General features: G+C 43.1%; 1 protein-coding gene across 27 annotated transcripts in view; it reads right to left on the bottom strand.

The window, feature by feature from the left end:
- The window catches only part of EML5 (EMAP like 5), a 161,400-nt gene extending 146,489 nt beyond the window's left edge, over positions 1–14,911 (bottom strand). For 26 of the 27 annotated variants that reach the window (XR_015133870.1, XR_015133873.1, XR_015133880.1 and 23 more), the window contains exon 1: positions 13,379–13,930. Coding sequence is in view for 10 of the 27 variants with exons in the window: in XM_086319237.1 (XP_086175363.1) it covers positions 13,379–13,575 (197 nt within the window). In the remaining 17 variants the exon portion in view is untranslated. Of the gene's footprint in view, positions 1–13,378; positions 13,931–14,555 lie in introns of those variants that run through there. The other variant, XM_086319246.1, reaches the window with a different exon arrangement.
- Between the last annotated feature and the right edge of the window lie 6,695 nt (positions 14,912–21,606).

The raw sequence follows: 21,606 nt of genomic DNA, 5'->3' as shown, positions 1-21,606 counted from the left end.
CCATTACTTTGGCCACCTGATGTGAAAAGTTGATTCACTGGAGAAGACCCTGATGCTGCGAAAGAGTGAGGGCAGGAAGAGAAGGGTGCAACAGAGGATGAGATGGTTGGATGGCATCACTGACTCAACAGACATGAGTTTGAGCAAGCTCTGGAGTTGGTGATGGACAGGGGAGGCCTGGCGTGCTGCCGTCCACGAGGTCGCAAAGAATCGGACACGACTGAGCGACTGGACAACAACATTCAAAATATACAAGGAACTGAAAACTCAGCCATAAGAACACCCAATTAAAAAGTAGGGCAAAAACCTTAACACACTCCTCATCAAAGAAGATACACAGCTTATGAAAACTTGCTCCATATCATACGTCACTAGGAAAATGCAAATCAAAACTCTAAGACTCCACTACATGCCTATCAGAATGGCCAAATCAGGAACACCGACACCTCCAAATGCTGACAAGGGTGTCGAGTGACAGGGGCTCTCACACACTGCTGGTGAGAGAGCAAAAACAGAACAGTCACTTGGAGGAGAGTTTGGCAGTTTCTTACAAAACTAAACAGCACCTTCCCAAACAATGCAGCAACTGTACTCCTTGGGATTTATCCAAAGGAGTGAAAACTTACGTCCACACAGAAACCTGCACATGGATGTTTACAGCTCTACTCATTATCGCCAAAACGTGGATGTAACCAGGAAGTCCTTCGATAGGTAAATGGGTAAATAAACGGTACAACCAGATAATACAATAGTTGTCACTGATCAGCCACTCAGTGTCCAGCTCTTTGTGACCCTGTGGACTGGGGAGGAGCCCACCAGGCTCCTCTGTCCATGGGATTCTCCAGGCTAGGATCCTGGAGTGGGTACTCATTCCCTTCTGCAGGAGATCTTCCCGGCCCAGGAACTGAAGTCAGGTCTCCTGCATTGCAGGCAGATTCTTTACCATCTGAGCCACCAAGGAACCCCCCAAATAAATAAAATTATTTTTAAAAAATAGATAAATAGTGAAGTCTTAAAGTCTTATGTTACATACCTTATAAAGACTTCAAAGGAAATAATCTAAAACACAGTAGTAGGATCTTCCCTGGTGACTCAGTGGTAAAGGATCCTCCTGCCAATGCAGGAGACATGAGTTCGATCCCTGATCTGGAAAAATCTCACATGCTGCCGAGCAACTAACAGTTGTGTGCCACAACTACTAAGCCTGTGCTCTAGAGCCCAGGAGCTGTGACTACTGAAGCCCGCGCGCCCTAGAGCCTGCACTCTGCAGCAAGAGAAGCCACTGCAGAGAGGAGCCTGCACAGTGCAGTCAGAGGGCAGCCCCTGCTCGCCACACTAGAGAAAAAGCCCATACAGCAACGACAACTCAGTACAGCCATAAATTAAAAACAATAAAAATAAATGAAACAAAGTAGTAATATCTCTAGATATAAGATTGTGGGTAAATATTTTTCTTTTTCCATACTTTTCAATGTTCTTTTATAAATAGGTATTAACAATTTTTAAAACATAATGATCTGCCTCTTGAGAAATTTGTATGCAGGTCAGGAAGCAACAGTTAGAACTGGACATGGAACAACAGACTGGTTCCAAGTAGGAAAAGGAGTTCATCAAGGCTGTACATTGTCACCCTGTTTATTTAACTTATATGCAGAGTACATCACGAGAAACGCTGGACTGGAAGAAACACAAACTGGAATCAAGATTGCCGGGAGAAATATTAATAACCTCAGATATGCAGATGACACCACCCTTATGGCAGAAAGTGAAGAGGAACTCAAAAGCCTCTTGATGGAAGTGAAAGTGGAGAGTGAAAAAGTTGGCTTAAAGCTCAACATTCAGAAAACGAAGATCATGGCATCCGGTCCCATCACTTCATGGGAAATAGATGGGGAAACAGTGGAAACAGTGTCAGACTTTATTTTTGGGGGCTCCAAAATCACTGCGGATGGTGACTGCAGCCACGAAATTAAAAGACGCTTACTCCTTGGAAGGAAAGTTATGACCAACCTAGATAGCATGTTCAAAATCAGAGACATTACTTTGCCAACAAAGGTTCGTCTAGTCAAGGCTATGGTTTTTCCTGTGGTCATGTATGGATGTGAGAGTTGGACTGTGAAGAAAGCTGAGCGCCAAAGAATTGATGCTTTTGAACTGTGGTGTTAGAGAAGACTCTTGAGAGTCCCTTGGACTGCAAGGAGATCCAATCAGTCCATCCTAAAGGAGATCAGCCCTGGGTGTTCTTTGGAAGGAATGATGATAAAGCTGAAACTCCAGTACTCTGGCCACCTCATGCGAAGAGTTGACTCATTGGAAAAGACTCTGATGCTGGGAGGGATTGGGGGCAGGAGGAGAAGGGGACGACAGAGGACGAGATGGCTGGATGGCATCACCAACTCAATGGACGTGAGTTTGGGTGAACTCCGGGAGTTGGTGATGGACAGGGAGGCCTGGCGTGCTGCAGTTCATGGGGTCGCAAAGAGTCGGATATGACTGAGCAACTGAACTGAACTGAACTGAACTAATAATTATTATTAGAAAAGTCACAGGGCAACCAAGTAATGATGACCAGTCTATGGATTCTGTAATTAGTTATCACCTATCTTTTAACACTTAACATAGCCTTCCACTTTCCACCCCCAGTTGTCAATTGTGCCCTGCCCCCAATCAATCTTAGTATCTGTAAAGATAGGGCCATCATCTTGTGGCTAATTTAAACAATACCACAAGCAATATCATACTATTAGGTTGGTGCAAACATAATTGTGGTTTCGGAATTATAATCATTATAATTAGGCTCAAACACATCTTAATCAAAATAGGAACCATTAAAATCAACATATTTTTTGCCAATGAGAAATAAGTTTATTCCTACGGTGTAAAAACTCATGCTTCAGGATTCAACGAACTCTTGGAAAGCATTTTCTGCCTCCTGCTGGTGGTGGAAGTGTTTTCCCTGCAAAAAGTTGTCCAGGTGCTTGAAGAAATGGTAGTTGGTTGGCAAGAGGTCAGGTGAATACAGTGGATAAGGCAAAATTTCGTAGCCCAATTCATTCCATTTTTGAAGCGCTGGCTGGGCAGTGTGTGGTGGGGTGCTGCTGTGGAGAAGAACTGGCCTCTCCTGTTGACCAAGGCCAGCTTTAGGCATCGTGGTTTTCAGTGCATCTCAGTGATTTGCTGAGCATACTTCTCAGATGTTACGGTTTCACCGGGATTCAGAAAGCTTTAGTGGATCAGTTGGGCAACAGACCACCAAACAGTGACCATGACCTTTTTTTGGCGCAAGTTTGGCTTTGGGAAATGCTTTGGAGCCTCCTCTTGGTCCAACCACTAAGCTGGTTATCACCAGTTGTCATATAAAATCCACTTTTCATCGCATGTCACAATCTGATTGAGAAATAGTTCACTGTTGTTGCATAGAATAAGAGAGGACGATACTTTAAAATGCTGATTTTTTTTATTTTTGGTCAATTCATGAGGCACCCACTTACAGAGCTTTATCACCTTTCCAATTTGCTTCAAATGCTGAACGACCGTTGAATGGTCAATGTTGAGTTCTTGGGGCAACTTGTGGGGTAGTTTTAAGGGGAGCAGCTTCGATGATGGCTCTCAATTGGTCACTGTCAACTTCTGATGGCCAGCCACTACACTCTTCATCTTCAAGGTTCTCATCCCATTTGCAAAACTTCTTGAACCACCACTTCTTGAATGTTCATTAGGAGTTCCTGAGCCAAATGCACTGTTAATGTTACAAGTTGTCTCTACTACTTTACAACCCATTTTGAACTCAAATAAGAAAATCACCTGAATTTGCTTTTTGTCTAATATCATTTCCATAGTCTAAAATATATATAAAATAAACAGCAAGTAATAAGTCAGTAGCAAAAAAAATTTAAGTGAGAAATTCACATTAAAATGATGTATACCACAACCGCATTTAAGAACATATTCCAATAACAAGTAGCAAATTCCAACAATGCAAAACTGCAATTACTCTTACACTAACCTAACAAAAGTAAAAATTGCAACATTCTTAGGTGTAACTGCCTGTGGCAATTGTCATTACATGCCATAAACTGCAATGAATACGTAATTCATTCACAGCAAAGGCAGTGTCTAGTACTGTATTCCTGACCAAGAAAGAAAGTCCTTTCAAAGTAATGAAAACAAAGAGAATTAATGTCCTCTTTGGTTGGAAGGTAAAATAGGTACATGATTCCCGGCAACAGAAAGAGTGGCAGGATCCCTCAACAAGAGGACCAACGGCAACTGTGTACCCCAGCTCTTCTGACTGATCTGGGGAATAGGCTATGTACACTTCTCACACCAAAAATTTATTTCTGGCCCTTTAAGTTCAATTAGGTGCTCCTATTCTGCCACACATTCCATGATTCCAGGATCCATGACCATGACCTCTTCCTTGTTTGGGCTCCAATAAGAGGCTGAATACCATCCATAATTTGGCAACGATATAATCCAGAATTCTCACCTCACATCCAACCACTTTGCTTTATCGGTGTGCTCCCCAAGCTGGGTATTAAAGTAAACTTCGTTATCTCTCCTTGATTGTGAAGAACAAGATACTCTTAGAGTGAAATCTGAGTTAACACCTCCTACAATCACAACTACTTATTTCCCAATCCAGCATTATGAGCCACCCATCCCAAAAGAAAAAATATACACAATTTAGTGGTGTTATGATGAATTCAGCCCATCTGTGGCCTCAAGAACAGCTAGATCCAAGGTGCAGTGTCTAGCTTCAGTCCCATTGCCTCTCCTCTCATTCCAAGAACTTTTTAGTATTTTTTTGCCAAGCTTACTAATTTAGATGGATATAAGCATACCGGTGTTTTAAGGTGGGCACTATGTTTCACTTGATCTTTTAACAATCCAATCTATTTTTACATTACATTAGCCAACAGAGGGTGATACCGCAGACAGGAAATCCAGGAGCTGTTAAGGCTTTCATATAAGTTCTTGCAGTCTTTGGCCAATATAGTGAAACCATGTGCCACCTTATAATTAGAATAGATACCACTGCAGCAAGGCAGCTTGTTTACACTGGCCCGGTATAGCTCCTTCCAGCCCTCTGCTGTCGAAGAACACTGATCCACAAAGGCAGACACTTGGCCTGCACAGCAGTCAGTCAGCTGTCAGTGGCTGCTTCATGCTTGGTTTGTGGCAATCTGTGGTCTCAAGCTTTATAAAACACAGTGTCCTAGCTACTGTGCCCTCTCCCGGAGTGAATCTAGGGTGCTGCAGCAACTATCCTTGTGAATTTTGTCCACTTTAGAATTTCACAGAGTGAGGGTAAGATCATTTATATGCCTCTTCAATACTAGCATATTGGATATTTGGTCTATTTCTGACTGGCAGACTCTGGCTCCAAATTGGAAATTTATTTACAGACACTCTTGGGCTTTTCATGGTCCAAACCACTGAGCCAAACTGACTGCAGCTGATCGGCCAGTCTGTTGAAATCAACTACTGGGTCACACCTCACTTGGTGCTGTCCAGGATGCACGTGATTTTGCCCATTAAGTGAACCTTCCGGGTCCCCAGTTTGTTAGCATTTTTCTGGACTGACAATGCAAGGTATCTGTCTTTTCATGTTTTCAGCCACTGATGACACCGGGCAGATCCATTAATGGAAAGCCCTACTACTAGTCACTGCTTTTCTTGATGGGAAAAAAAAAAAAAACTCCAAATATGCCTTGGGCAATAGGCCCAGACTTTTTAAAGAGGTCTTAATACTTGGCAAATGATCAATACTGTGATATAATTTGTTGTTATTGTTTAGTTGCTAAGTCGTGTCCAACACTTTGCAACCCCTTGGGCTGGCTCCTCTGTCCATGGGATTTCCCAGACAAGAATACTGGAGTGGGCTGCCATTTCCTCACCCAATGGATCTTGTATAATAGTAAATGAATAAATTCGGGTGGGCCTGGAGTTTTTTGAGTTTGACTTCCCAGCCCACCACCATGGATTACTTCTATATCTAGAGCAGTGGTTTTCAACCCTGGCTGCTTACTGGAATCATCTAGGAAGCTTAAAGACAGACGCAAACAGCAATAAAGAAATTATACCTGAGACCCATCATAAATAAATTAAACTGGAATTTCTAGGGATGAGACTCAGGCACTGGTGGTTTTACTTTGCTTTAACTCTCCAAGTGATTCTAGTACGCAGCCAGGATTGAAAATCAAGAATCTAGAGCAATGTTTTTCAAACTTCAGAATACATCAGTATCACATGGAGGTAACTCAAGTGGACTGTTGGGCCCCACATCTAGAGTTTCTGATCAGGTCTGGGATGAAGTTTGACAATCTGCATTTCTAACAGGCTTCCAGGTAATGCTAATGTGTTGGTTAAAGGCCAGCACTGAAAACCACTGGTCTAGAGTATGCTTTTCAAACTTTAATATCAAAACCCACAATTTTAATATTTCAAACCCATAACACTACCTGAGAATGCTGTTAAAATTCAGAGTCTAATTCAGCAGGCCTGGGGTTTGAGATCTGCTTTTCTAATGAGCTCCTAGGTAATGCTGAAACTGATGGTCTAAGGACGACATCTTTGAACAGCAAGTATCTAGAGCTACCAGCCATGTGCCATTTTAAAAATAATCAACCAAACCAGAAGCTGCTGGAAAGACCCTGAAGGAGGCCAGTTCTGTACACCTGTGATGACATGACTCATTCTGATGACTTCTTTCTGCTCCCTCTGTTCCCCTGATCATATAAACATCCGTACACAGTCTCCTCGACAGTCATGATCACAATGTGATTATTGCAAAACAGCTAACATCTCCACTAAGGTGAAGTGCTACTCATCTGACTTGATACAGCTGGTCACTTCCTTCTCCCTGAAACACTATTTTTAACTTGATTTCCATGACTCTACACTCTCTTGGTTTTTCTCCTGTCTCTCTGGCCACTGTTTTGTCAGTTCTTTTTCATCTTCTGAATATTTAAATGTTGGAGGGCCACAGGAATTCATTGTTCAGATTCTTTATATTCACTCCCTCGGTGATCTTATCCAGGGTTATGGCTTTAAATACTACCTACATGCTGATAACACTCAAATTTAACCCATCGCAGACTGCTTCCCTGGATTATAGATATGTATGCTCCATTGGCCTAATGTACAAGCCCACTTGGTTGGTTATCTATTAGTATCTAAAACAGCTCATGATCGTCCGTTTCTCCCAAAGCAGAAAGTCTGCCCTCCCCACAGCTTTTGCTAATTCACTAACGGGCAACTCCATTCTCAGGTGTTCTGGCCCCAAGCTGCAACCATCTTGTGACATCTTTTCTGTCACAATTTACACCTGGTCCACCAGTAAATCACGCTGCCTCTGTCTTCAAAGTCTATCCAGTGGTTTCTCAGCGCTCCTGTCATGACCGCTTTGGCCCAAGCCACAAACATCTCTTCTAAGTCTCCTAAGTGGTCTGTCTGCTTCCATCTTTCACCTCTCCCTCCGTCTGTCATCAACACAGGATCCAGAGTGACTTTGTCAAACCATTAACTCAAAGTAGGTCACTAATTTGATTAAATTGTTCCAATGGCTTCTAATCTCCCTCAGATAGGAAGGCAAAAAAATCTTCTCAATAGCCCACAAAGTCCTAAACAATCTGTCCCACCACTTCTTCATCAGACCTCATCTCTGTGCTCATCTCTGTGGGAATTCACTGCACTCCAGCCACTGTAACTTTCCTACTGCCCCTCAAACACACGAGGCATTCCACTTCAGGCCTTTAAACGTGACGTCCCTTTGCCTGCAACGCCATTCCCTCCAGACAGCCAGCCGGCACAGTCCCTCACCTCCACGGCTCCACTCAAGCGTTACACTTATATTTTAAGGAGGCCTTCCTGGCTCCCCTACCCAAACTTCTACCTAAACTCTTTCCAATAGTCTGTGTCTCACTTTCCTGCTTTTTTCCCCTAGCCCTTACATATTATATATATATACACACACACACACACCACTATATATACAAAATAATATATATGTACATACCAAATACATAATTCAATGTGCATAAATGTGAAATTTACCTTGGTTATTATCTCCCCCCAGTACATAAAGTGTCAATGAAGGTTGGGAATTTCACTTGTTTGGTTCACTGCTGTAATTCTAGTGCTAAAAACAGCCACTGGCAAATACGAATAGGTGCTCAATAAATATCTGCTGAAAGACTAAGTAAAGTAAGAAATACCTATTTTTACACCAATACGTGTCCCAGACACCACTTAAGAAAGTGTCTTTAGAACGTGGGTATAACCAACTGTGGCAAATGACGATGATAAATCAAAAACGATGAGAAGAGAGAACTGACCTCTGAATGAGCACTGTGGAGGTCACTGGTGACCTTGACAAGAGCTGCAATGATGAAATAAAATAGAGCCAACACTGAATGGGAGAAAAAGAGCTGAAGACAGTGAGGACAGATGACTTTTTCAGTTATTTTCTCTTAACATGAACCACTGCATATGACGCCACCTCTTTTCAGAATGCTATGCCTTCGCTCACTTCCCCTGATGACTCTGCCTCTCTGTTGTCCTTCAAGACCCAGCCTGCTTAGGTGTTCCACTCACTGGGACACATCCCTGGAACTGTTATACGCCTGCATATACCATATCCCAGATACACTAATGCTATCTCTGGTACACACAGGAATCTTACACTTGACTGACAGGGTTTAACTCCTAAGACCTTCAGGCTGAGACCCTTGCACGAAGAAGGAGTTCAATAAATATTTCTTGGATGAGTGAAAAGCCTTGAAGGAACAGTAAGCTGATAGTTTCTAAGGAACTATTCTTATTTCTTAATAGTTTCTAAGGATTTATTTACCATATGTTTTCCTTAATTTATATCCAAAATATATTTTATTAGTTATCTATATATTAGACATCATAAAATAAAAAGGGAAACAATTATAATACAAATCTAAAATTTCTCTTTTACCCTAATAATATACACTTAAGGTACATTTATGATAGTTTGAATTATTATTCTATATAATTCCAACCTTTGCCTGAAAACATGCTAATTTTACCTCTTAAACTATGCAGCATATGAAAAACAACCATAAATATTTTGATATCCAAACACACAAAATGAAATCTTACAGAAAAAAATTATTATATAGTCTGTGAAAGTTAAGACCACCAATTCTAGTTACTTAAACATGGGGACATTTTACTAAATCTGTATGTTGCTTAATACTTTCTGAAGTACAGCTTCTGAATATTACACAATGCTTAAGAAAATTCTGGAATCAAGTTTGAAGGAAGGAGTTCTACCCGTTTTTCAAACTGCTTATTTACTACTTCTACACATGCATGTTTTGGGATACAGACTGGCAATGTGCTTCCTAAACAGAATCATCTGGGGGCACTGTGTGAAAAACAAATTTCTGGGATCCAGCTCTAGAGGATTCTGCTGCTGCTGCTAAGTCGCTTCAGTCGTGTCCGACTCTGTGAGACCCCATAGATGGCAGCCCAGCAGGCCCTGCTGTCCCTGGGATTCTCCAGACAAGAACACTGGAGTGGGGTGCCATTTCCTTCTGCAATGCATGAAAGTGAAAAGTGAAAGTGAAGTCACTCAGTCGTGTCTGACTCTTAGCGACCCCATGGACTGCAGCCCACCAGGCTCCTCCATCCATGGGATTTTCCAAGCAAGAGTACTGGAGTGGGGTGCCTTAGTACATGTCATGAAAAGGCTAAAAAATGGCAAAAAGCTCCTTAAATGGTTCTGCTGATCAGTCAGGTTTGGGAAATACTGACCATATATCTGGAAACATTAAGTAGACAACAAGTAGGCTTGTGGTAATTCCTGCCAGACCTTAGAAAGTTGGTACCCTCAACCCATAAACACAAAAAACACTGATCCACCATGGAAACATCACACATTCGAAAACACTTTTCCAACAATAATTCTGACTTGTGTTGAATAAATGAAGTTTTCATACTATGAGTACAGAGTGGTTAGAAACCACTTTCACTAGACTATGGTGAAGCCTGATCAGTACTTTTTCCTAAGAGCACCACCTGCCACAATTCACCAGCTGCTCTACCTTTCATTTTGTCTAAAGAAAAAAGAAAGTAGTACCAAAATGCACCGAGTTAACTACATTCCATTAATGGTCTTCAGTGGTGATACATGTTTTGAGAACTATCAGTAACATCCACTACTTCAAATACAAACTTGTCAAAAATGTGTTGATGGGTGGTATCTGGAAAAACTAATTTAAAAAGCTATTGTATCCTTTGGGAAGACAGCTGGCAAAAGTTTCAAAATATAGACCAGGCTACAGATGTGCATTTTATATTAAAACTGCCAGTAGTCTGTAACTTACTCTTAAACCTGTAACAAACATTTAATAACTAGAGAATTTTATCAATATAACTTGGGACACAGAAAAAAAAAGCAAATTAAGAAAAAAAAGTGACTAAAATTCTGACAGTGAAACAAATTTCTATATAAATCAGTAATACTGAAATAAATATAACTGAAGGACAGAACACTATATACATACATATCTAATAAAAAGAAGTAAGATAACTACACGTTAACACAGACAAAATGATAAGTCACGTGGCACCACCGCTGGCAATGCAAGATGTAGTAAGATGACAGAACTGGAAAGCAAATAATCATTACCTTTGTCTTTCCAACCAATACGGCACTTACATTTTTAAAACCTAAAGACAATGACTTGCTCATTCTGGTACAGTCTTACATTCAGACTAAGTTATATTTAATAAGTTTACCTAAGTTTCAAGCAAATATGGAAACAACACAGATGATCAATACAGCAATGACGTTTTATTAATAAGGTAACATTACAGCAACATTGTTTTCCACCATGGTACCATTTATAAAAATTTCATTTTCTGCTGTGACACAATTGAAAAATTACAGTAGTAACTATACCTGTATTTCAGACACTGAATTGAAACAAATTTGAAAACGTTGAACTTTCACAAACAAGAATGATTTCTATCATTAATTGCTTGAAACGAAATTTCCAAAACTCTTTGATTGCTAAGTTACAGTCTTGCTACTGCTGCTGCTAAGTCACTTCAGTTGTGTCCGACTCTGTGCGACCCCAAAGACAGCAGCCCACCAGGCTCCCCCATCCCTGGGATTCTCCAGGCAAGAACACTGGAGTGGGTTGCCATTTCCTTCTCCAATGCATGAAAGTGAGGTCGCTCAGTCGTGTCCGACCCCCAGCGACCCCATGGACTGCAGCCCACCAGGCTCCTCCGTCCATGGATTTTCCAGGCAAGCGTACCACTATTGCTTGAAACAAAATTTCCGGAACTCTTTGATTGCTAAGTTATAGTCTTAGTACTGTATTAAATTTGTGCCACAATTTCAGGATGCAATTGCCATGGCAATTTTCAAGCAAACTTTTTACTGTTATAAATTATTCTGAGGGTGAATCATTTGCATAAAGTCACAAGCAAGTATCCAATTAAGGCAAAAATTAGACTAATCTGTCATTTTGAAACATTTTGAGACACTACATGTATGGTTATGCAACTATGTACACCAAAGGAAAGCAAAAGCATCTCTTCCTTGCAGTTTACTGAAACACAATTTTAAAAATTCAAGCCATGTGACATATAGGTTCAAATTACTGCTGGAAGAATAAACAAAGCATCATTTACCCCATCAAAAAAAATTGTATCTAGTTTCAGAAGATCTTCATACCATATTACTCTCAACTACCAAGGAGTAAAAACAACAGAAGTGCACCTCAACACCCTTCACACCTACCTACCCCACCTACTAAAGGAACCTAACAGACTGAATATCTGGAGGAGGGCTCCAGTCAAGGCTGTTTCAACTAGATAAACTTAACTATCCCCTGAACTGTCGGAGACCTAATACATGGAAAAGAAGAGAGAAACTGGAAAGGATCAGGGGAAAAGACAAAGAACTGGGGTAAATTCTACTCTTGGGGTGAGTAACACACAAGATGGTAAAGAATCTGCCTGCAGTGCAGGAGACCGAGGTTCGATCCCTGCATGGGGGAATATCCCCTGGAGAAGGAAATGGCAACCCACTCGGGTACTCTTACCTGGAGAATTCCACAGACAGTGGAGCCTGGCAGGCTACAGTCCATGGGGTCTCAAAGAGTCTGACTAAGCACACACACACACTGAACCCCAAACACTGCCTCATTTCCTATTCCACAACCGGTTTCTGCTCTTTATTCTATCTTGCCCTACCTTTTGTTTGTCCTAGGCCTCCCTCCCTCTCGCATAAATGTGCAGACATGCAAAACAGATCTTTATTTATGGTATTTAAGTACCAGAGTGTTTTGCCTACAAAACATCAAACCATGATACCAAATGGGTTTTAATTGCACAGTTTAAGTCCTGTGGAACACAGATATGGGGATAAAACTGAGTAATCAAACCCAATCATAGGATCTCTTAAAAACACACACACACAGTCTCAAATGTTTTAAAACACATCTCTATTTATCAACGACAAATATGCTGTGCTTGAGACAATAATCAACAGTCTAAAATAATCTCTGCTGCTCTTAACTTCATTTGCCACAAAAGTTCTGCTGAGACACTGATGGAAAATACTATTTCAAATACACCGCTCACTAAAGAAATGGAAACAAGCACTGGGACCAACTTTAAGATGTCGGTCAAAGAAGAATTAAAATGTAGACAAAATTGTGATTTAAGTAAAAAAAAAAAAAAAAGTAAACTTATTTAGGAGTGCTTTACCAAAAAGGAAACAAGAGAAATGGAAATCAGAATTAGTTTAGCACCTAAAATGATTGCGGGGGGGTGGGGTGTGGATGGGTTGAATCAATCCTTACCCTCAAACTGCCTTCAGGTGTGCAAATTTTAAAGTCCGATGAATTGCGGGAAGGTTGCCGGTATTTCTATCTGCTTATAACAGCAGGCGCTGAAACCTCAACTAGTTATTATGGCCAAGAGCCGAGTGCCCTCTAGGATGCCACCCGCGGCGCGCTCCCCGGGACCAGCCTAGAGCTTACGGGACTCTTCTGCGTTCTCTACTAGGTAAAGGACTTCCCTCTGGCAGTGTAAGAATTCGTTTAATAAGCAGTCTCCGACGAGATTTCAAGGGGTAAAAATGCAACCTACGGCAGCTTTCGGTACACTGCACCCATCTGAGGAAGGGAGAAGGGAGGACCCCCGATTTGGGGCCATCGCAGCGACCCGAGGGGGAGACTCGGGGTACGAAGACGGGAAAGGGGGCCGGTTTCCCGGTGCCCAGAGGGCAGGGTCGGGACTAGACGGCCCCGGGCCTCCCCTTTGGGGCGCGGCGCCCTGCCTGAGCGGGCCGCGGGGGGCCGCCGGCCGCCCCCGGGCCGCGTACCTGATGATGTCGTCGCTGTGGCCCCGGTAGAACTTCTGCCGGTGCTCGCGCGGGCTGTACACCACGCCGACGCCCGCCACGAAGTACACGATCTCCTTGGCCGCCGTGTAGTAGAGGTTGTTGCGGCACTGGTGGCCCCGGTAGCCGTACACCCACTCGAGCCGCAGGTGGCAGCTCGGGGCGCTCCTGGCCGCCATGTCGGGGCGCCCAGCCCGCCGCGCCGCTCCGCTCGGGCGCCCGGCGGCGGGAGGCGGCGGCGGCCGGGCGAAGCGAGCCCCCCCCCGGCGGCCGGCACTCGCCGCCTGCCGCGTTCTCTACGCCGCGCCCGGCAGCCGCATGCCGCCTCTCCCTGCCGCCGCCGGCGCCGCCTCAGCCCACGGGCGGGAGGGGAGCCCTCGCCTCGCGGTGCATGCTGAGGGCCGCGGGCGCCGCCGGCCGTCAGGTGAGGTGGGGGATTGCCGCGCGCCCTCCCTTCGCCGCCTCGGCCGCCTGGTCTCCTCAGCCCGCAGCGCCCAAGCCGTGAGCCGAGCGAGCGAGGACCCGCCTCCCGTCTCCACTCCTCAGCCACCGCCGCCCCGGTCCCCCTGCGGCGTTCGCGTCCCGCCGCGGCCTCGTCCCACAGCTCGGCAGGCCCGCGCCGCGCGCGCCCCCGAGCCCAGACCCGCGGAGTGCGCGCGCTCTCCGAGCTCAGACCGGCGCCGCGCGTTCCCCCACCCGCGAGCCCAGACACGCGCCGCGCGCGCCCCGAGCCCAGACACGCGCCGCACGCCCCCGGACCCCCGAGCCCAGACCCGCGGCGTGCGCGCCCCGACCCCCGACCCGCGGCGTGCGCGCGCCCCCGAGCCCAGACCCGCGGCCCCGGCCCCCGCCGCCCGCGCGCGCCTCGCCCCGCCCCTCCCAGCGGGGGCGCTCCCGGGACAGTCTCTGGGCCCTGGTTCTCCTGCTCTCCCTCTAGCTGCACGTTTCTAGCTCGGCTATCTTCGGCCAGGACCAATGACCTCGGCTGCCCTGATCGCATCCCGCTCCGGCTCCGGGCGGACTCTCGGTCGCCCTTGTCCCCTGCTGCCGCAGAGCTCCTGTAGGTCTCACCAGGGCCTCGTCCTCGGCCAGGACTACACTTGTGCGTGGAAGAATCAACACCAGGATCTTAACCTCCCTGTTTAATTGTTCCTCTTACCTGGTGCGTGTGTACGCTTTTCTGGCCGCTTCATAGTGCTCGCTGTAGCAGACGTTGCGTGGGACTAAAACCTGACTTCCTGAATACACGTTTTCTTATTTGTATACGTGACCTCAAAGCTAAAAGTAGAATTTAACTCGTAAAATCACACGCCAGATCCTATTTCTTGATAAATAGCAATGGTATTTTCAAAGCTAAAAGTAGAATTTAAATCGTAAAATCACATGCCAGATCCTATTACTTGATAAATAGCAATGGTACGGGAGAGGGAAATGGCAACCCAAACCAGTGTTCTTGCCTGGAGAATCCCGTGGACAGGGGAGCCTGGTGGGCTGCCGTCGTCCATGGGGTCGCACAGAGTCAGACACTACTGAAGCGACTTAGCAGCAGCAGCAGCAGCAATAGCAGCAATAGTACCTGATTTTGTTTTTTTAGAGAACTGTTTTGAACTGCAACTGTTTTGATACTTCTCGAATGGTGGTGATGATGAAGATGTCTTCAGTCTTAATGACACTGGAGAATGAGCCTGTAAGCACAAACACTGGAAGCAATGAGTTCTAGGTCAGTTCCTCTCCTACTGAGTTTTCTTAAGATTTACAACAAGAAAAAATAATTTATAAAACACAAGTATGAGTCTTCTGTGTCTGGGGAAAAAAATCAGTGTTTTATTTCCTTGGGAAATACCAAAACTTGGAAATCTTAAAAAAAAAAAAAAAAAAAACTTGGAAATCTTAAAAAAAAAAAAAAAAAGCTAGAATAAACTAGCATCTTTTTAAGAAAGAGGTGATGATTCCTAGATGGCATCCATACCTTGGACTAAATGTTACCCTATTTCTGCTTCCTCAAAGATGCAAATTACCAATTTAAGACAAGAGGAAACCTTTTCAGTTTTGGCTATGACTTCTAGTCGATATACAGGAAAGGAGGGCTATTTCAGAGGAAAGAATTTCAACCAGTGTCATGGAAAGTAAACTATGAACGTGTAAGCAGATTTGGTGAACTCCACCAGGCAGGTTGAAAGTAGAAATGGAATCCAATTAGTTCACGATAATCATCTAACAAAACAGTGAGGAACTACAATGCAGGAAAAACTGTCAGCACTTCATAAAATTTCCCAGCTTTTAAATTCTTCTTATTCTATTCCCAGGTGATTAGCTATAAAACTGTCAATGAAAATAATCAATATACCAATCTATACCTGGAGAAGGAAATGGCAACCCACTCCAGTGTTCTTGCCTGGAAAATCCCATGGACAGAGGAGCCTGATGGGCTACAGTCTATGGGGTCTCAGGGATCAGACATGACTTAGCCACTAAACCAATCTGTAATAGAAATAGAAAAGTTTTGAGCCAAACTGAGGACGATAGCCTGGGATACACAGATCCAATAAGCACTTGAATTGTACTCCCCTGGACTACAAAATAGGGCTTCCCTGGTGGCTTAGCGGTAAGGAATCCGCTTGCAGTACAGAAGATGCAGGTTCAATCCCTGGGTTGGGAAGATCCCCTGGAGAAGAAGATGGCTACCCACTCCAGTAGTTTTGCCAGGATAATCCCATGGACAGAGGATGTAAGTGGGCTACAGTCTTTGAGGTCGCAAAGGGTCAGAATGACTTCAGTTCAGTTCAATTCAGTCGCTCAGTCGTGTCCGACTCTTTGCGACCCCATGAATTGCAGCACGCCAGGCCTCCCTGTCCATCACCATCGACTGAATAACAACAACAAAAGTCTACCAAATGGAGAAGGGTTATACGGGCAAAACTAAAATTACATAAATTGTTTGTCAAGTACTAGGATTGGCCCTGGAAAGGAGTAAGGGTTCTTGGCAAGCATGGATTGATTGGGTTCAAAATGGTTGCTTGGTTACAAGGGGAGACCTTGGGAACATAAGGTTCTGGCTGACAGAAGCTAGCAGATATTGTTTTGAGACTGATTGGTGGTGTCCTTGAAACTGATACAGTTCAGAAAATTCAAGTTCTCAGGGATGGAGAAACATACAGGAAACCACATCCACAATAGCCACCCAGCTCCACTTTGGATGCTTGAACCACAATTATTTGTTTTTATTTTTAAACATTTTAATTGTGATAGAAGTCACATAACATAAACAATTTTAATCACAGTTAACTGTGCTTCAGTGGCACCAAGTACACTCACATTGTGCAACTCCCAACATCATCCATCTCTGGAGTTTTTTACTCTCCTGAACTGAAACTTTGTTCCCATTTAAAACTAAGTCCCGGAGGAGGAGCCAAGATGGCGGAGGAGTAGGACAGGGAGAACACTTTCTCCCCCACAAATTCATCAAAAGAGCATTTAAACGTCGAGTAAATTCCACAAAACAACTTCTGAATGCCGGCAGAGGACATCAGGCACCCAGAAAAGCAATCCAACTCTTCGAAAGGAGGTAGGAAAAAATATAAAAGACAAAAAAAGAGACAAAAGAGGGAGGGACGGAGCTCCGTCCCGGGAAGGGAGTCTTAAAAAGAGAGAAGTTTCCAAACACCAGGAAACCTTCTCACTGCCGAATCTGTGCCGAGCTTTGGAAGCACAGAGGGCAACGTAACAGGAAGAAAAAATAAATAAACAATTAAAACTCGAAGATTGCGAGTCCTACGGTAACTCCCCCAGTGGAGAAGCAGCGCAGACGCCTGCAGGCGCCATTAACAAGCGGGGGCTGGGCAGGGAGGCGCAGCGCGGGCTGCATCGCTTAGAGTAAGAATCTGGCCTGAATACCCTGAGCACTATCTGAGCGAAATAATTTGGGCTAACAAACCAGACTGTGGGATATCTACTACGCGAAAAGCCAGCCCCAACCTAAGACCGCCAGGCCCGTGCACGGAACAAAGAATTGAACAGAGATAGCCGGCTGCAGACCTTCCCCCTCCGGTGATAGGCAGCCAGAGCCGGAAGGGGGCAATCACAGCCCCAGAGAGACATTATCTATAAAACTGTAAGCAGGCTTCTTTGCTAACTAAAACTTCTTGGGGGTCTGGACGGTTAACATCTGCCTAAGAAGGTGCGCCGGTTTTGCGCCCAGATAACCGAGTGGCGGGGAGGCGATAAGTCGCAGCATTGGCGCTCGCCAAACACCTCATCACTTGAGCTGCTCGGACCTGGGAAGAGCACAATACTCAGGCCCAACTGAGTCTGCGCCTCTGAGGACTATCCGAGTGCCTGAACCTGAGCGGCTTGGACCTGGGAGGTACATGCAACCCAGGGCCAGCCTTGGATTGTTCCCGGCGGAACAACCTAGAGCCCGAGCAGTGTGGGCAGGGAGGCTACACGCGCAGTGAGCGGGGGCAGACCCAGTGTGGCTGAGGCACTGCGAGCGCACACCAGTGTTATTTGCTTGCAGCATCCCTCCCTCCCTCCCCACAGCGCGACTGAACAAAGAGAAGAAATACAGTTCCACCCATCAGAACACTGACACAAGCTTCCCTAACCAGGAAACCTTGACAAGCCACCTGTACAAACCCACACACAGTGAGGAATAGCCACAATAAAGAGAACTCCACAAACTGCCAGAATACAGAAAGGACACCCCATACTCAGCAATTTAAACAAGATGAAGAGACAGAGGAATAGCCAGCAGATAAAGGAACAGGATAAATGCCCACCAAACCAAACAAAAGAGGAAGAGATAGGGAATCTACCTGATAAAGAATTCCGAATAATGATAGTGAAATTGATCCAAAATCTAGAAATTAAAATGGAATCACAGATAAATAGCTTGGAGACAAGGATTGAGAAGATGCAAGAAAGGTTTAACAAGGACCTAGAAGAAATAAAAAAGAGTCAATATACAATGAATAATGCAATAAATGAAATTAAAAACACTCTGGAGGCAACAAATAGTAGAATAACAGAGGCAGAAGATAGGATTAGTGAATTAGAAGATAGAATGGTAGAAATAAATGAATTAGAGAGAATAAAAGAAAAACGAATTAAAAGAAATGAGGACAATCTCAGAGACCTCCAGGACAATATTAAACGCTACAACATTCGAATCATAGGGGTTCCAGAAGAAGAAGACAAAAAGAAAGACCATGAGAAAATACTTGAGGAGATAATAGTTGAAAACTTCCCTAAACTGGGGAAGGAAATAATCACCCAAGTCCAAGAAACCCAGAGAATCCCAAACAGGATAAACCCAAGGCGAAACACCCCAAGACACATATTACTCAAATTAACAAAGATCAAACACAAAGAACAAATATTAAAAGCAGCAAGGGAAAAACAACAAATAACACACAAGGGAATTCCCATAAGGATAACAGCTGATCTTTCAATAGAAACTCTTCAAGCTAGGAGGGAATGGCAAGACATACTTAAAATGATGAAAGAAAATAACCTACAGCCCAGATTATTGTACCCAGCAAGGATTTCATTCAAGTATGAAGGAGAAATCAAAAGCTTCTCAGATAAGCAAAAGCTGAGAGAATTCTGCACCACCAAACCAGCTCTACAACAAATACTAAAGGATATTCTCTAGACAGGAAACACAAAAATGGTGTATAAATTCGAACCCCAAACAATAAAGTAAATGGCAACGGGATCATACTTATCAGTAATTACCTTAAACGTAAATGGGTTGAATGCCCCAACCAAAAGACAAAGACTGGCTGAATGGATACAAAAACAAGACCCCTACATATGTTGTCTACAGGAGACCCACCTCAAAACAGGGGACACATACAGACTGAAAGTGAAGGGCTGGAAAAAGATTTTCCATGCAAATAGGGACCAAAAGAAAGCAGGAGTAGCAATACTCATATCAGATAAAATAGACTTTAAAACAAAGGCTGTGAAAAGAGACAAAGAAGGTCACTACATAATGATCAAAGGATCAATCCAAGAAGAAGATATAACAATTATAAATATATATGCACCCAACACGGGAGCACCGCAGTATGTAAGACAAATGCTAACAAGTATGAAAGGAGAAATTAACAATAACACAATAATAGTGGGAGACTTTAATACCCCACTCACACCTATGGATAGATCAACTAAACAGAAAATTAATAAGGAAACACAAACTTTAAACGATACAATAGACCAGTTAGACCTAATTGATATCTATAGGACATTTCATCCCAAAACAATGAATTTCACCTTTTTCTCAAGCGCACATGGAACGTTCTCCAGGATAGATCACATCCTGGGCCATAAAGCTAGCCTTGGTAAATTCAAAAAAATAGAAATCATTCCAAGCATCTTTTCTGACCACAATGCAGTAAGATTAGATCTCAATTACAGGAGAAAAACTATTAAAAATTCCAACATATGGAGGCTGAACAACACGCTGCTGAATAACAAACAAATCACAGAAGAAATCAAAAAAGAAATCAAAATTTGCATAGAAACGAATGAAAATGAAAACACAACAACCCAAAACCTGTGGGACACAGTAAAAGCAGTCCTAAGGGGAAAGTTGATAGCAATACAGGCACATCTCAAGAAACAAGAAAAAAGTCAAATAAATAACCTAACTCTACACCTCAAACAACTAGAAAAGGAAGAAATGAAGAACCCCAGGGTTAGTAGAAGGAAAGAAATCTTAAAAATTAGAGCAGAAATAAATGCAAAAGAAACAAAAGAGACCATAGCAAAAATCAACAAAGCCAAAAGCTGGTTCTTTGAAAGGATAAATAAAATTGACAAACCATTAGCCAGACTCATCAAGAAACAAAGGGAGAAAAATCAAATCAATAAAATTAGAAATGACAGTGGAGAGATCACAACAGACAACATAGAAATACAAAGGATCATAAGAGACTATTATCAACAATTATATGCCAATAAAATGGACAACGAGGAAGAAATGGACAAATTCTTACAAAAGTACAACTTTCCAAAACTCGACCAGGAAGAAATAGAAAACCTTAACAGACCCATCACAAGCATGGAAATTGAAACTGTAATCAAAAATCTTCCAGCAAACAAAAGCCCAGGTCCAGACGGCTTCACAGCTGAATTCTACCAAAAATTTAGAGAAGAGCTAACACCTATCCTGCTCAAACTCTTCCAGAAAATTGCAGAGGAAGGTAAACTTCCAAACTCATTCTATGAGGCCACCATCACCCTAATACCAAAACCTGACAAAGATGCCACAAAAAAAGAAAACTATAGGCCAATATCACTGATGAACATAGATGCAAAAATCCTAAACAAAATTCTAGCAATCAGAATCCAACAACACATTAAAAAGATCATACACCATGACCAAGTGGGCTTTATCCCAGGGATGCAAGGATTCTTCAATATCCGCAAATCAATCAATGTAATACACCACATTAACAAATTGAAAAACAAAAACCATATGATTATCTCAATAGATGCAGAGAAAGCCTTTGACAGAATTCAACACCCATTTATGATAAAAACTCTCCAGAAAGCAGGAATAGAAGGAACATACCTCAACATAATAAAAGCTATATATGACAAACCCACTGCAAACATTATCCTCAATGGTGAAAAATTGAAAGCATTTCCTCTAAAGTCAGGAACAAAACAAGGGTGCCCACTTTCACCATTACTATTCAACATAGTTTTGGAAGTTTTGGCTACAGCAATCAGAGCAGAAAAAGAAATAAAAGGAATCCAAATTGGAAAAGAAGAAGTAAAACTCTCACTATTTGCAGATGACATGATCCTCTACATAGAAAACCCTAAAGACTCCACCAGAAAATTACTAGAACTAATCAATGATTATAGTAAAGTTGCAGGATATAAAATCAACACACAGAAATCCCTTGCATTCCTATACACTAATAATGAGAAAACAGAAAGAGAAATTAAGGAAACAATTCCATTCACCATTGCAACGAAGAGAATAAAATACTTAGGAATATATCTACCTAAAGAAACTAAAGACCTATGTATAGAAAACTATAAAACACTGGTGAAAGAAATCAAAGAGGACACTAATAGATGGAGAAATATACCATGTTCATGGATTGGAAGAATCAATATAGTGAAAATGAGTATACTACCCAAAGCAATTTATAGATTCAATGCAATCCCTATCAAGCTACCAACAGTATTCT

The sequence above is a fragment of the Bos grunniens genome, chromosome 10, assembly GCF_055505025.1.
Source record: "Bos grunniens cultivar Pamir isolate PY7600 chromosome 10, Bosgru_T2T1.0, whole genome shotgun sequence".
NCBI classification, from domain to species: domain Eukaryota; kingdom Metazoa; phylum Chordata; class Mammalia; order Artiodactyla; family Bovidae; genus Bos; species Bos grunniens.
The sequence above is the reverse complement of the archived record's forward strand: the minus strand, read 5'-3'. Positions and strand labels throughout refer to the sequence as shown.